This window comes from Apus apus, chromosome 2 (assembly GCF_020740795.1).
Source record: "Apus apus isolate bApuApu2 chromosome 2, bApuApu2.pri.cur, whole genome shotgun sequence".
NCBI classification, from domain to species: Eukaryota; Metazoa; Chordata; class Aves; order Apodiformes; family Apodidae; genus Apus; species Apus apus.
This window is the reverse complement of record NC_067283.1, coordinates 152,856,502-152,868,935: the sequence shown is the minus strand read 5'-3', so window position 1 is coordinate 152,868,935 and position 12,434 is coordinate 152,856,502. Positions and strand designations below refer to the sequence as shown.

At 40.2% G+C, this 12,434-nt stretch overlaps 1 protein-coding gene across 13 annotated transcripts in view; it reads left to right on the top strand.

The window, feature by feature from the left end:
- The window catches only part of PTK2 (protein tyrosine kinase 2), a 219,306-nt gene that overhangs the window by 106,578 nt on the left and 100,294 nt on the right, over nucleotides 1–12,434 (top strand). For all 13 annotated transcript variants that reach the window (XM_051612464.1, XM_051612462.1, XM_051612463.1 and 10 more), the window contains one exon: nucleotides 6,159–6,246. In XM_051612464.1, coding sequence (XP_051468424.1) covers nucleotides 6,159–6,246 — 88 coding nt within the window. The remainder of the gene's footprint in view (nucleotides 1–6,158; nucleotides 6,247–12,434) is intronic.

Sequence of the window (12,434 nt, the reverse complement as noted above, 5' to 3'; positions counted from 1 at the left end):
GTGCTAAACTCATGTGGGAACACCAAAAAAGTAGGTGACTGTGGTAACTTAGTTCATTGCAGGGGCTTTATGCATGTTTTTCTGTGATTTATATTCATAACCACAATTAGTGCAGAAGTTGCTAGTTATTTTAAAGGCTACACATCTCCTATAAATAGTAAATTTAGTTTCTTGCAAATTGAGTTGTTATATGCTAGCAGATGTCACCGTTCACAATCTTCAGTTTATAAACTCTCCTTAGGGGCCTGATTTTAACCAGTACAATACATTCAAACAAATCAGGCATGTTTAAAACTTAGATTTCAGAAATGTTGCCTGTTCTTTTCTGTGCATGTTACATTTTATTGTTTCTGGGATATTTTTCCTTTCCTGCTTTCCAAGAAATCGCAATTTAGGAAGTGGGGGATTCCTGAAGTGTTTACATGACAGTGGTGCTGCCTGTAAGATGTGAATAATTTATGCTATGGAAATTTGTTACTTAGTGTACAAGTGTCAGTTCCAATTTTATTCCACAGTGCAACCCAGATTGTACACGTTGCAGAACAAAGGTAATCAGTTTTAAAAGCAAAATGAGGTGATTGTTTTGAAGCCTGTGGAAAGAAATTGTGTAAAATACTCGTGAAGGAACTGTGGCAAGATGTAAATTATTCAATACCTTTCCAGAGTGTCATTGAATGTTTTATCAAATACAGGCAGCCTGACATACCTTTTAAACCCCTGGAGATTTGCTGTGCATAATCAAAATGCTGCTGTCATATTTGTAATACCATAACACTGGGTGTTTAAGATCATATGACAGTACTTGTAAAAATATTTAGATTAGTAAATGGAGAGGAGTCTTGGAATGGTTCTTAAATTAAAAGCTTCCTATGGTGTTAATAGACTAGTAGCTGCCTCTTGTGTGATTTCTTTCTTTAATCATCTAAATTAAAAGGGCTGTATGTTCACAGTGTTCAGAAACTGGATCTCAGATGTTTCCCTGGACTAATCCAGATACTGATTGTCAGTAGCTTGTACACAGAAGAGACCAGAATAAAATCCATCTTCTGTATACACAGCTTTTGTCTGGTGCTGTGCTGTTTATAATCCTGCAGAGGATGAGCCCAGTGAAGGGGAGAAATAGAGATACAGCTCTGCTTCAGAGGGCACAGCTGTAGTTAGAGCTTAGAAAGGGTAAATAATACAGGGCAAGAAGGTCACCCAGAATTTTGTCACAATTTTCTTCCCTCTTCCTGTGTCAGTGAGTTCAGTTGCAGGAGCAGACACAACTTAGCTTTCCCAAACTGCCAGTGGATAACCTCAATTATGTGGCAAAAGATGAAGAGGAAATCATTGCTTACTGGAAGCCTTTTTTTCCCCCATCCTCATGTTTGCTTTTAAAAACTACTTTGAGAACCTTCTTGCTCAGAAAAGGTTTGGGTTCTGGACAATATAAGAAAGGATGGAGCTATCTTGTAGCTTTAAAAAAAACTAAAATCAGTCAAGTACTAGTGCTACCTTTTTTCTTACAAAGAGGAAAGATTGGCCCTAAAATTCAGATAAAAACCTTGTGTTAACTATGCCTATGTCTTCACTGTACATTTACCTTAGGAATGTTCATCTTCATTAACTGTATCATACGAAATATCCTTTTTTCAACTTATTCTCTTCTCTAGCAAAGAAGATAATTCTGTTCAGCATCTGAAAATCACAAATGTGTCTAAATTGTGGTGCCAAAAATGATCAGAGTTACAGTTATTGGAACTGCTTGCTTATTTGTTTGTAGTAGTTTGTTCTGGAAATAAGTATTCTAGAGTCTGCTGTGATTTATGTCACGTTGGGTAACACTGTCTGATTTCTTTGAGTTATAAAAGATTTAACACTACAGTCGAGTTGTATAATTGGAGTGTAATTCCATGCAGTTGCTTTAGAATGACTGTCGTTTTCCAGATGCAGTCTGAAAGTTCCATTCATTACTGAACTACAGTAACACTGCTGCTGTTAAGTTTATCTTGGTGTAGCATAAATTGTTTATTGTTCCTGAAGCATTTGCTTGTACAGGGGCCTTGGTACCTCTGCATGTGAGCTGATCCCCAATGACAGATGAAATACAAACAAAATCCCAGAGCTTTTTCACGGGAAGGCAATAAAGACTGGAGTGGAGAAAGGTGAAAGAGCTTTCTTCCCTTTGTCTTTACATCTGTCCAGTGAGGTGATCTGGGGTTACCAGGATGTGGGACTCTTAAATCATAGATAACACCAACCCTTGTGATTTTTTTATAGTATGAGCCTTCAACTGCCCTTTCTGTCACAAAAAAATGATAGATGCCAAAACACTGTTTCATTTGTGAGTCATTTTTGTCCCACAAGAGGAGAATCAAGAGGCTGAGTAACAGTTTCCCACAGGGTAAACGCTTTCTGGTTCTGTAAAGTTTGTAAAGCAGGTCCTTGTAACCAGGCAACACTGATGTTTGGGATCTATCAGGTAGAAGATGCCCCAAAGGAAGCCCCACTGCTTAGCACTCCTGTACTGTAAGCTTTTGAGAGCTGCAGTGCAACTGCCTTGGCACTGACACAAAGGCCAGACCACCTGCAGAATGATTTAATGAGCTGACTAAGTTGATCTAAAAAACTCTCTGCCTCTCCTCTCCACAGTCTGCCTTCTCCTCTCCTTTGCTTCGAGTTACCCACTCCTTTGCCTTTTCTTCCATGACCCTTAATGCTTGTCTGACCCTACAGTGAGTTGATTACAGTTCTTAAACTCACACAAGGCTATTTTCTTTCTCCTTTGTCCACCCTTTTCCATCCCATTTTCTCCCCTCTGGTAACTCTTCTGCTGATATGAACTGAATTGGAATCTGCTGGAAGCAACCTACGTGGTTGGAGCTGGTGAGATAATTTCTTTGAGTGCCAAAAATACTAAGAGTTGGACCATCCTTACATATTTGGGTCCAGAAACTGCCCAGGTAGTTCTTGTTACTCAAAAGGAAACTCCTGGAACTACTCAGTAGTGTATACTGTGCTGTGGACAGGTCACTTCAGCAGACAGCTTGTTAACTCTGTTGATGCCCACCTTTCTGCAGGTCTGAGTAGAGGCCCATAGTGCGTGTCAGCCTGCATGGAGGCACCTACACTGCAGCACAGATGCAGAGCAGCAAGTAGAACAGTAGTCTTGTGGTTTTGTCAAACAGGGAGGTTTCATCAGCTGGTGTACTTGCTTAAAAAACAGCCCTGGCTCATGAGAAAGGGTCTTGTCATCCATATCAGTTGGCTGCATTTGAAAGATCTAGAGAATATTGAAAATCAAGCCCATTCTTGAGCTGGCCTTTGGAATCCAGCTTCTTCATTCCCATCACTGTAGTTGGAGATGAGGTTATAAAATAGGTAGTGAAGGTCACTCTCAGTGACTGTTCAGCCAGACTCTTTTGCCTTATCTGTTTTTCTCGTAAGATTCTGTTGCAAAAGCAGTACTTCTCATGGCTCCTCAGTCAAGAAGTCAAGTCCCTGTAAAAGGGAGAGACTGGTTTTCCTACTTTTTTTTTTAAATCCCAGAGAGTAAAGATCTTGATGTAGATGAGGGTTAGACAATATATATGTGCTGAAGATCTGAGATCAGTTCCACATCTGTTTCTTCAGGCTGTGACTTTTGGCTTGTAAGATGACTGAAAAACAGGAAAAGAGGTGATGTGGAGTGTCTACCAGCCAGTATTTTTTCTTAGTGCATTGAGAGACCAAATAAAGGATTCTTTTCAATCATATAGTGTGAAAATTCAACCCCACAAGCACTGTGTGTTCTGTCTTGAACCAAACCAGACATGAAGAAATCTGTTCAGGTGAGGTTGTAGCTTTGTGCCCTAGAAAAGTGGCCAGTGTTCCTTTGGAAGTTCCTCAGTTTTCCTTAGTTGACTTCACTCGCTGATTTTTAAGTTACCTTGTGCCATCGTAATACCCTGGAGTTGCACATCAGCCTTTGCTATGTTTTTGCCAGTTCCTCCCAAAGAGTTATCTGTGCAGTAATAAAAGAGGTACCGGATTTTGCATTAACTTCCAGTGATCTGACAAAGCAGCTCCAGTGGGAAAGGATGAAACTGTGTTTTAATTAACTGGGAGGTACCACTGTGTGGATAACCAGCTTCAAGTCACCTTCAATTATTGGGTCAGTCAGTTTTTTTTTTGCTCAAAGGTTGGATCTTTCACTTTTGAATAATTTTTTTCCCTGCTTACTGTTTCATGCAGCAAGGCTTGAAAGGAGATACAGGAACTTGCTGCCACGGAGAGGAATTCAGGTGGATAAAGGATGAGGAGAGAATAGCAGGACGAAGTACACCTTGAATGCAATTAAAAATGGAAAAGGGTAGTTTTGAGAGAACAGTGCTAGTTTTAATCTTAAAGGGTAGAAAGAGGACTAAAATTTAGTGGGTTATAGAGCCCCAAAAATGAAAAAAGTTGTTCTGTATAGTTTTGTTTTATTCCATACCAGTCTCTCCAGTGGTGTTCAGTGGTAGATTTGAGAGGACATGGCAGAAGTGGCCCATAGGGGAGGCTCTTTTTCTGCTTCTGGACCGTGTGCTTGTTCTGCTTCTCTCCTGAGCATTTAAACACTTGCAGGTACCTTTGGCTTGTATCTAAAACTAGATATTGTCTGTATATCATGAAATGTAAATGCCTGTCAGCAATAGAATCACAGACTGGTTTGGGTTGGAAGGCACCTTAAAGATCATCTAGTTCCAACTTCACTACATGAGCAGGGACACCTCCTGCTAGACCAGGCTGCTCCAAGCCCCATCCAACCTGTCCTTGAACACTTCCAGGGATGGGGCAGCCACAGCTTCCCTGGGCAACCTGTGCCAGTGTCTCACCACCCTCATCATAACAAATTTCTTCCTTATGTCCAATCTAAATCTACACTCTTTCAGGTGTTCTCCACCTCTCTTGTCTATCCTGCCGTCTGAAGAGTCTCTTTAATTTAAGAATGTTTTCTGTGCACAGAAAAGACTTGAGGGTGCATTTTCCTTTATGAAAATTTCATTCTAAATGTTCCTGGTTTGTATACAGTATGTATGTGCACGTGTTCACAGTTTCTAAATGTTTTCCTTATTTTAATTTCTAACTGGAATACATTTTCAGTTCTTTTAAAGCAAAGAAGAATATTGCATCTTCTCTTTGCAGTGGAATCCTAAGCAGCAGTAACTCCCTAGTAACTTTTTATCAGTTACCTGTGTAAGTCTTGATTGTGGGAAGTGAGATCGCTTGCTGAAAATAAGTTCTCATCCTGCTGAAACCAACAGACTGAAATTTTGCAATATTTGCTCTTGCCATCACGAGTAGATAGTTACTTATACTTATTTTGGGGAAAGAGTTGTTGGCACACTTAAAGGGTGAGGACATTTATTATCAGAATTTCATTGCAGGAGTGTGTTGGAGAAGGAACCACTGCACGTTGTGGGCTGTTATCACAAGACAAACAATAATATTAAATTTAGGGATTGAAAGAGTAAGTTTAGGGTTTGAGAATGAATCAAGGCTAATTCTGAATCTTCATCCCTCTGTGATATATTATTAACTTGAAAAATTTGACTGTCACACTGAAAACGGGTGCACTTTAATAAGTGAGGAAGTAGGAAACCTTTTTGCAGAGAAACCCCTTCAAAATCTTCAGAACAATTCAGAGGTGAGTATTTCAGCCCTTGATCAGAGGAGTGGAGTCATCTCACTTAATCAAGCCCTTGTTTTGGCTGTAGGTTGTGGCTCTCTGGTGAGTAACACTGGCTGAGCAAGGAGATCTGTGTTTTAAGTACCATACTTGTGACAACCAAAGATAAAAGCTGTTGCCAGGGGGTCATGTCAGTGGTTAGTGCAGCTTATCTGCTGTCTTCACCTAATTAGGGCCTCCCTTTCCATGGATTAAGACCTGATAGTTTATCTGCTCCAAGTCTTGATACTACTGGGATTGATCTTTACTTCTATTGAAAAGGTTCTTTGAAAACATCTTTAGGAAATGTCAGGTAGTGCACCCCAGTTTAGTTCTCGGAGTAGTGAAAAGAGGAATTTTCCCCTTAATTTTCTGAGTTTGTTACGATTTTATCCTTATTTTTAAGAATGTTTGAAGACTTTTATTTGTGAGGAAATCTGTATTATTTTGTGCTCACCAGTTTAATTCTCATTTTCTTGCTTTTCAGATATGAATTGAGAATTCGGTATTTGCCAAAAGGATTTCTAAACCAGTTCACTGAGGACAAGCCAACTCTAAATTTTTTCTATCAGCAGGTATGTTCTGTTCTACTACTTTTTTCTTTTGCTAGCCTCAATTTGGAATGTTCTGACTTAATTTATATATTTATAACATTGCTGCAGAAACATAAATTGGTAAAACTCAAGGTTGCATATGTAAAGCAGAAGCCCATGGCATCTCTGTCCTTGAGAAGTGGGGAGGAATATTTTCTTGATTTGAGTGGCTCTTACTGATTAGTAAAACTGCAGAATAGTACAAATTTCTATAAATTAGACATGTAAATTTTAATTTTGTCATGGCAGGGGGGTTGGAACTTGATGATTTTTAAGGTCCCTTCCAACCTTAATGATTCTATGATAAATAATTCTAATCTGCTTGTAGACTGTCAAGCTCAAAATTAAAATTTTATAGGGATATCTTTTAGAGGAATCTGGACTAAAATTCACGCATCTTTGAAAATTCAGACCTAAGCTTACTTATTGGGTACTTGTCAGATGTGAGTCTCTCCCTGTGTCTGGATGGTCTTTGTTCATTCAGTGAAATATTGTTAATTTTTGACAAATGGTTTGGGTTACTAATGATGGCAGGTTTGTGATCCAGATATATTTTTATGTCAGTTTTAAGCAATACTTAATACTGCTATATGAAGGGTTAGTTTTAATTTGGATTATTTAAATGAGTCATTTTATGGCTTATTGTCATGGTAGAGATGGAATAAGGTAGGAATGAGAGGGGTAGAGGGCTTGTGAAGTTGCTGTCTGACTTATTAAAAAGGTAGAACATAAAATTAAAATTTTCATGGAGAAGGAAAAGAAATATGGTGACCTCTGTCACTCTTGGATTGTCCATAGATTTTAGAAAATGTAATTATCTCCTTGAATTTAAACTGCAGTGCAGCAGTATTGTTGAAAGACAAACCGAAAGTTTGAGTAAAAAGACTGAACCCTCAAGTGGTCTTCATCTGCCAGAAAAGCACAGAATGTTTGTAAAGATAATAAAATGTTACCTTAATGGCTGTCAACACACAGGGTTTATTCACGCAGTTAACCCAAACCACACTCACAGGCTGTTAGACTGAAAACTGGCACACATTGGTAGCTCCACATGCATGACTGCTCCCATTCACTTCGCTGAGTGCACTGCCCTGTGAAAATTGATGCAGCCCTTAAGTCTTCTCAGCGTAGACTTAATATGTGAAAGATTTAATTTTTTTTCCTCCAATTTTGACTATTTTTAAGAATTATGCAAGATGTCTTTTGTTTTGGATGTTCTCTGTTTTCAAGGATCTTGAACAAATTGAGATCCTTTGACCAGAAGTGTTTGTAGCTGGGCTGTTTGTGATGGGTGGCAGTGGCTCTGCCATCTGCAGTGCGTGTAAGCTGCTCTAATTGGAGGCATGAAAGCAGGACACTTAATGACACTTTTCATAAGAGTGCCCCTGGTTTGCAGCCTCTACTGCAGAGGATTAAAATCCGTGTGTGTGTGTGTGTGGGGGGAAGCCTGTTTGTAACGTCAGAATTAGTTATACTCATATTAATACCACGGAGAGTGTCTGTGCATCTATGTGTCAGACTGTGCTTTGGCTTTGAGATTTAGAGTGGAGTGGAGGCTGATGCTTAGGCTGCTCCTCTTGGCTGGAGGAGCTGTGTGTTCAAGGCATAGAGTCACAGAATCATCAGAGTTGGAAAGGACCATCGAGTCCAGCCATCAGCACAAAAAAAACCCCACACCAAACAAACACAACCCCATACACTCCACCAAAAAACCCCACAACCGTGGCCACTAGAGCATGCCCTGAAGTGCCACATGTACACATTCCTTGAACACCTCCAGGGATGGTGACTCCACCACCAACCTGGGCAGCCTGTTCCAGTGCCTGACCACTCTTTCAGTATAGAAATTCTTTCAAATATCCAATCTGAACCTTCCCTTCTGCAACATTTTGCATCTCATTTGAGAGCTTTCATCAACAGATTAATGATAGAATCACGGGTTGGAAGGGACCTGTGAAGATCACCAGGTCCAACCCCCCTGCTGCAGCAGGAACACCCAGTGCACATCACACAGGAACATGTCCAGATGGGTCTTGAAAGTCTCCAGAGAAGGAGACTCCACAACCCCTCTGGGCAGCCTGTTCCAAGGCTCCATCACCCTCACTGTAAAGAAGTTTTTCCTCATGTTGAGGTGGAACTTCTGTGTTGTCGCTTGGTGCCCCCTCATCCTGTCACAGGGCACCACTGAAAAGAGACTGGCCCATTCCTGACACCCACCCTTCAGATATTTCTAGACATTAATAAGGTCCCCTCTCAGTCTCTCTTCTCACGACTGAACAGCCCCCAGGTCTCTCAGCCTTTGCTAGAATTGTGTAATTTTTATTTTCTTTTACTGGTCTGTTTGGAAGGTGTCAAAGGTAGTGGATGACAGGTCTTCAGAGGTGTCTTTTTATATCGGTAAACGGAGCATTTAGGTGGTGATACTGGATTGACAGCATTGCTCCCTTGGGCCCAACTGCTTACCATTGCAGCCAAATTAGGCAAATTAGATCCCACCCAGTGCTGCCTTGAATTGTGAGGTTAAAGAATTAAAAAAAACAGGAAATGCCAGATTCGTGGTGGTCTCTACAGCTGGCAGATGCTCACTGCATAGCTTTTATGTGCCAGCCTTCCATGTGTCCCATTGTGTTGTGCACCCACATCCAAACCAAAGAGAAGTCCAGCCCCACTGCCAAAACCTTAAACATGAAGTAAACAAGATTGGCAAGTAAAAATAATGTGAGGTAATTTTTATTTCCTTTTTTTTTTTTTTTAATTGGGCTGTTCAGTGGACTTTTTTAACTCTCAAATATACCTGGAGGTTTTTTGAGTAATGAAAATTAGGCTTCTCATTTTTCTTGTACTTTTTGGGAGCATTTCCAGCTGCTTTAAATAAGTGTTGGTTAAATTCATGGTGTCTTCCTTTGTTCCTGTGCCATGCCAGTGGCGGGGAGAGGGAAATAGGGGAGATGGGCTTTTCTCTTAATAGCTGAGTGAGGACCGAAAGCCATATCTGACATCAAGATAGAATACAGCTTTTAAAAACATTCCTATAATGAGAATCAGACGTAAGCTACTTGAATTGCCTTCCTTTTACTGTGGGACAAGAGCCTGCACACACTTATCGTTGAATAACATGTCACCCCCAGTAACTGGGGATGGTTTATCCCTTGGTGAAAAGGGAGCAAGCATCTGTACGGAGGGGAAACCAGCTCTTAGGCATCAGCTGTTCCATTGTTGCTGTCCTTGTGCTTCCAACAGAAGACTTTGAAAGTAACTTGTTGGTTTCTTTAGATCCTGAAGAACAAGGAGAAGTTGATTTTACCAGTGTGGAATTTCTCTCAATGCTACCTTGTTTAGCCTGCAGTGTGGAGCTTCCCTGGAGGTGTACATGCCTCAAATCAAGGAGGTTTTGGTTTTTAGAACGAGCCAAAGTTTGTGTAATGCAAAAGAGAAGGAATTGCAGGCAGAGAGAGGAGAGTCTCAACTTTAGGGCAGGTAAATGATGTCCTGCAAAAACTGAGCTGGATTCTGTGCTTAACCAGGACAAGTACAATGCAGATGCATTTTCATAGGAGAGCTATTTTTAAAAAGAAAAGAGAAAAAAAATAATACTTGTTTGTTGTTTTTTTTTAAATCTCCAGAAAGAGGAGGCAGTTTCTTGTGGATAAATGCACTTTTTAGCCCTGCAGTGTCTGTGAAGACAATGTTAACACCTTAAAATGTATTTCCCTAAATGAAAATTCTCCGTTATGTTGTAACAGATAAATACATCATGCAAGTTAAAGTATTTTTATGACACTGTCCCACAACATGTAGGAAATTTCAAGTTCAGGCAATTCCTGTAATAACTTAATGATTAAAGTTTTATAAGGCTTAGGTGCATGAGATATAATTTGGAGTGCAGGCTGGGAATTACACTCTTTAACCTAATTAAATAACAACATCTCTTAAAAATAGGAGTCCTAAAGCAAATTACTTTGACAGGAAAAGATTTGAAGGAAACCAAGGACACAGGGAGAAGAGCTGGCATTGTTTCTGATATTGGCAGTCTGTTTAAAACAAAAAATAAACCAAAAGAACATCTTTTTAGGGAGAGTTAATGTTTGACACGCAAACTGTGCCCTAAAGGGAAGTGGTAAAATTGTAATAATTGCAGCTGCCGAAAAGGGTACTTTAATTTTATTATTTTTTTAATTATAAAAATATAAATCAAACTGAACATAGCCTGTCAGTTCTTTACAGCTTGTAAAAGGAGTTAGAAGTGAGGTAATCTTTGCAGGTGCCAGTTTTTTGAAGTTGCTGGAATTCACTATACCTCATCAATACTCATTTTTTCAGACTATGAAATTTGATTTACACTCTCCAAGCTGTGCTGACATTCTTCTTGTCGATCTTGCTGTTTGTGTTGTTGTGAAGCCACTTTGGTATCTTCCCAAGGTTCTGTGTTGAATGTCTCCTTTCTGTTAGCAGTGCTATATATGATAGGCACGTAAAACATCATCCTGTTCCTAAATACCTCTTAAATAGTCCAGAGGGGAAAAAAAAAAAGGCTGCTTTGGTTTAAAATTTCCACCTCTCAACCTGAATGATGAGAACAGGGTTCGTGGGCTTTCTTATATGAAATATATATTCTCTTATATGTGAATTACTTTTCATTCAAGACAATAAATTTAAAATGCTCAGGACAAGTTTCCATGTCCTCATGCCTGGATTTGCCTTTGTTAATGATCTTGAACAAAATGTTACTCCCTTCAGTGCACCAGGTTGTACATAACAAACATTGACCCTGAATAAAAAAGTTGACTGATGTTGATAGCTGGACTCATTTGTTCTGGAAAAGCAAAATTCTGTGTCGGAGAGAAGTATAAAATTAGCTGTGAGCAAGGCATGCTTAGTAGGTTGAGGACTTTATGGCTCCCCAGGGTATAGTCCTACTTTATGGGAGCTCTGAGAGGCAGCAGCGTGTATTGCAGTGACATCTGGAGATCAGCCCACTCGGACAGAAGGGATCATTTTTAGCCATTCTGTCCCTAACAATGCCTCATCAGAGGTTGATTTCCCCCCCCCCCCCCCCCCAGCCCATCTCTAATGCTCTTATTATTAACAGAGGAGCATCCAAAATTAGTTAGAGATGTCAAAGTTCACCTCTAGATAATAACAGAGGCTGTGACCTTGGAAGATGAAGGGGAGGAGCAGCTGAGGGCAGATGGCAAATGAATGTTGCCCTGACACTGAATCAGTGCTTTTAACTCCACCAGAAAAGGCCAAAGCCTTAATTTTCCCTAATGTAGACTTGTCTTCTGTAGTAAGTCTAATAATTTCAGATGGGTAAATAGGGGTGGAGAGCAGCCACATATGTGTTTCCCTCCTGTGTGTATTTTAAAAACTACCATTATGATAATTAGAAAGGCTCCTAAAAATCCTGATGACCTTAGAAGGATGTTTTGGGCTTTTGTGCATATGTTCCTTCATTCAGAGCAGATGAGGCACAAACTTTGGAGGGTTAATTTTGGGTAAGATTGCTGAAGCTGTAGTGATGGGGGTTGGGACCCTACTCTTTGAAGATGCTTATTCTGATTCTGTAGAGAAGAAAACAAGAGTGTCCTGCAGGAACCTGCTGTTAGTAAAGGAGGGTGGGCTGCACTGGGAAAAGATGGAGGAGCCATCTCCTTTTGCAGTTTGATAATGACAGATACAAGCAGTTATACTGGATGACTGTTCTGCATTCATTAATGCATTCATTAATGATGTATCTGTGCCAGGGTACACCGCACCATTTCTGTGGTGCATTCAATGCTACAAGGAAGGTTACAGCAGGAAGCACAGAATATTTGGGGTAATGAGGAAAAACTGTGTTGGGGGATCATAGTGGACTTGTGTGTGGTACCTGCTGCAAGTGCAGAGCAAGATGCAGTCTGAGCAGGAGTGCTCATGAGCACAGAGCAGGAGTCTTCTTTTGAATGTGAACTTGCGGGGAAGAAAATGTGGTGTATGCTGCGTCTTGGTCACATAAGTAATTGCTGAAGATCAGCTTTTCTGTTGGATATATTGAGGTATTCTGGACTTGGGAAGTTACAGAAGTTGCTAAATTACAGGAGAAATTTCAGTAGGACTGAGGTCACCAGAAGTGTGGTGTGTTGGTGTAAAACAAAGACCCCGGTGAGCTGTTTCTGTGGGGGCTGAGGGTG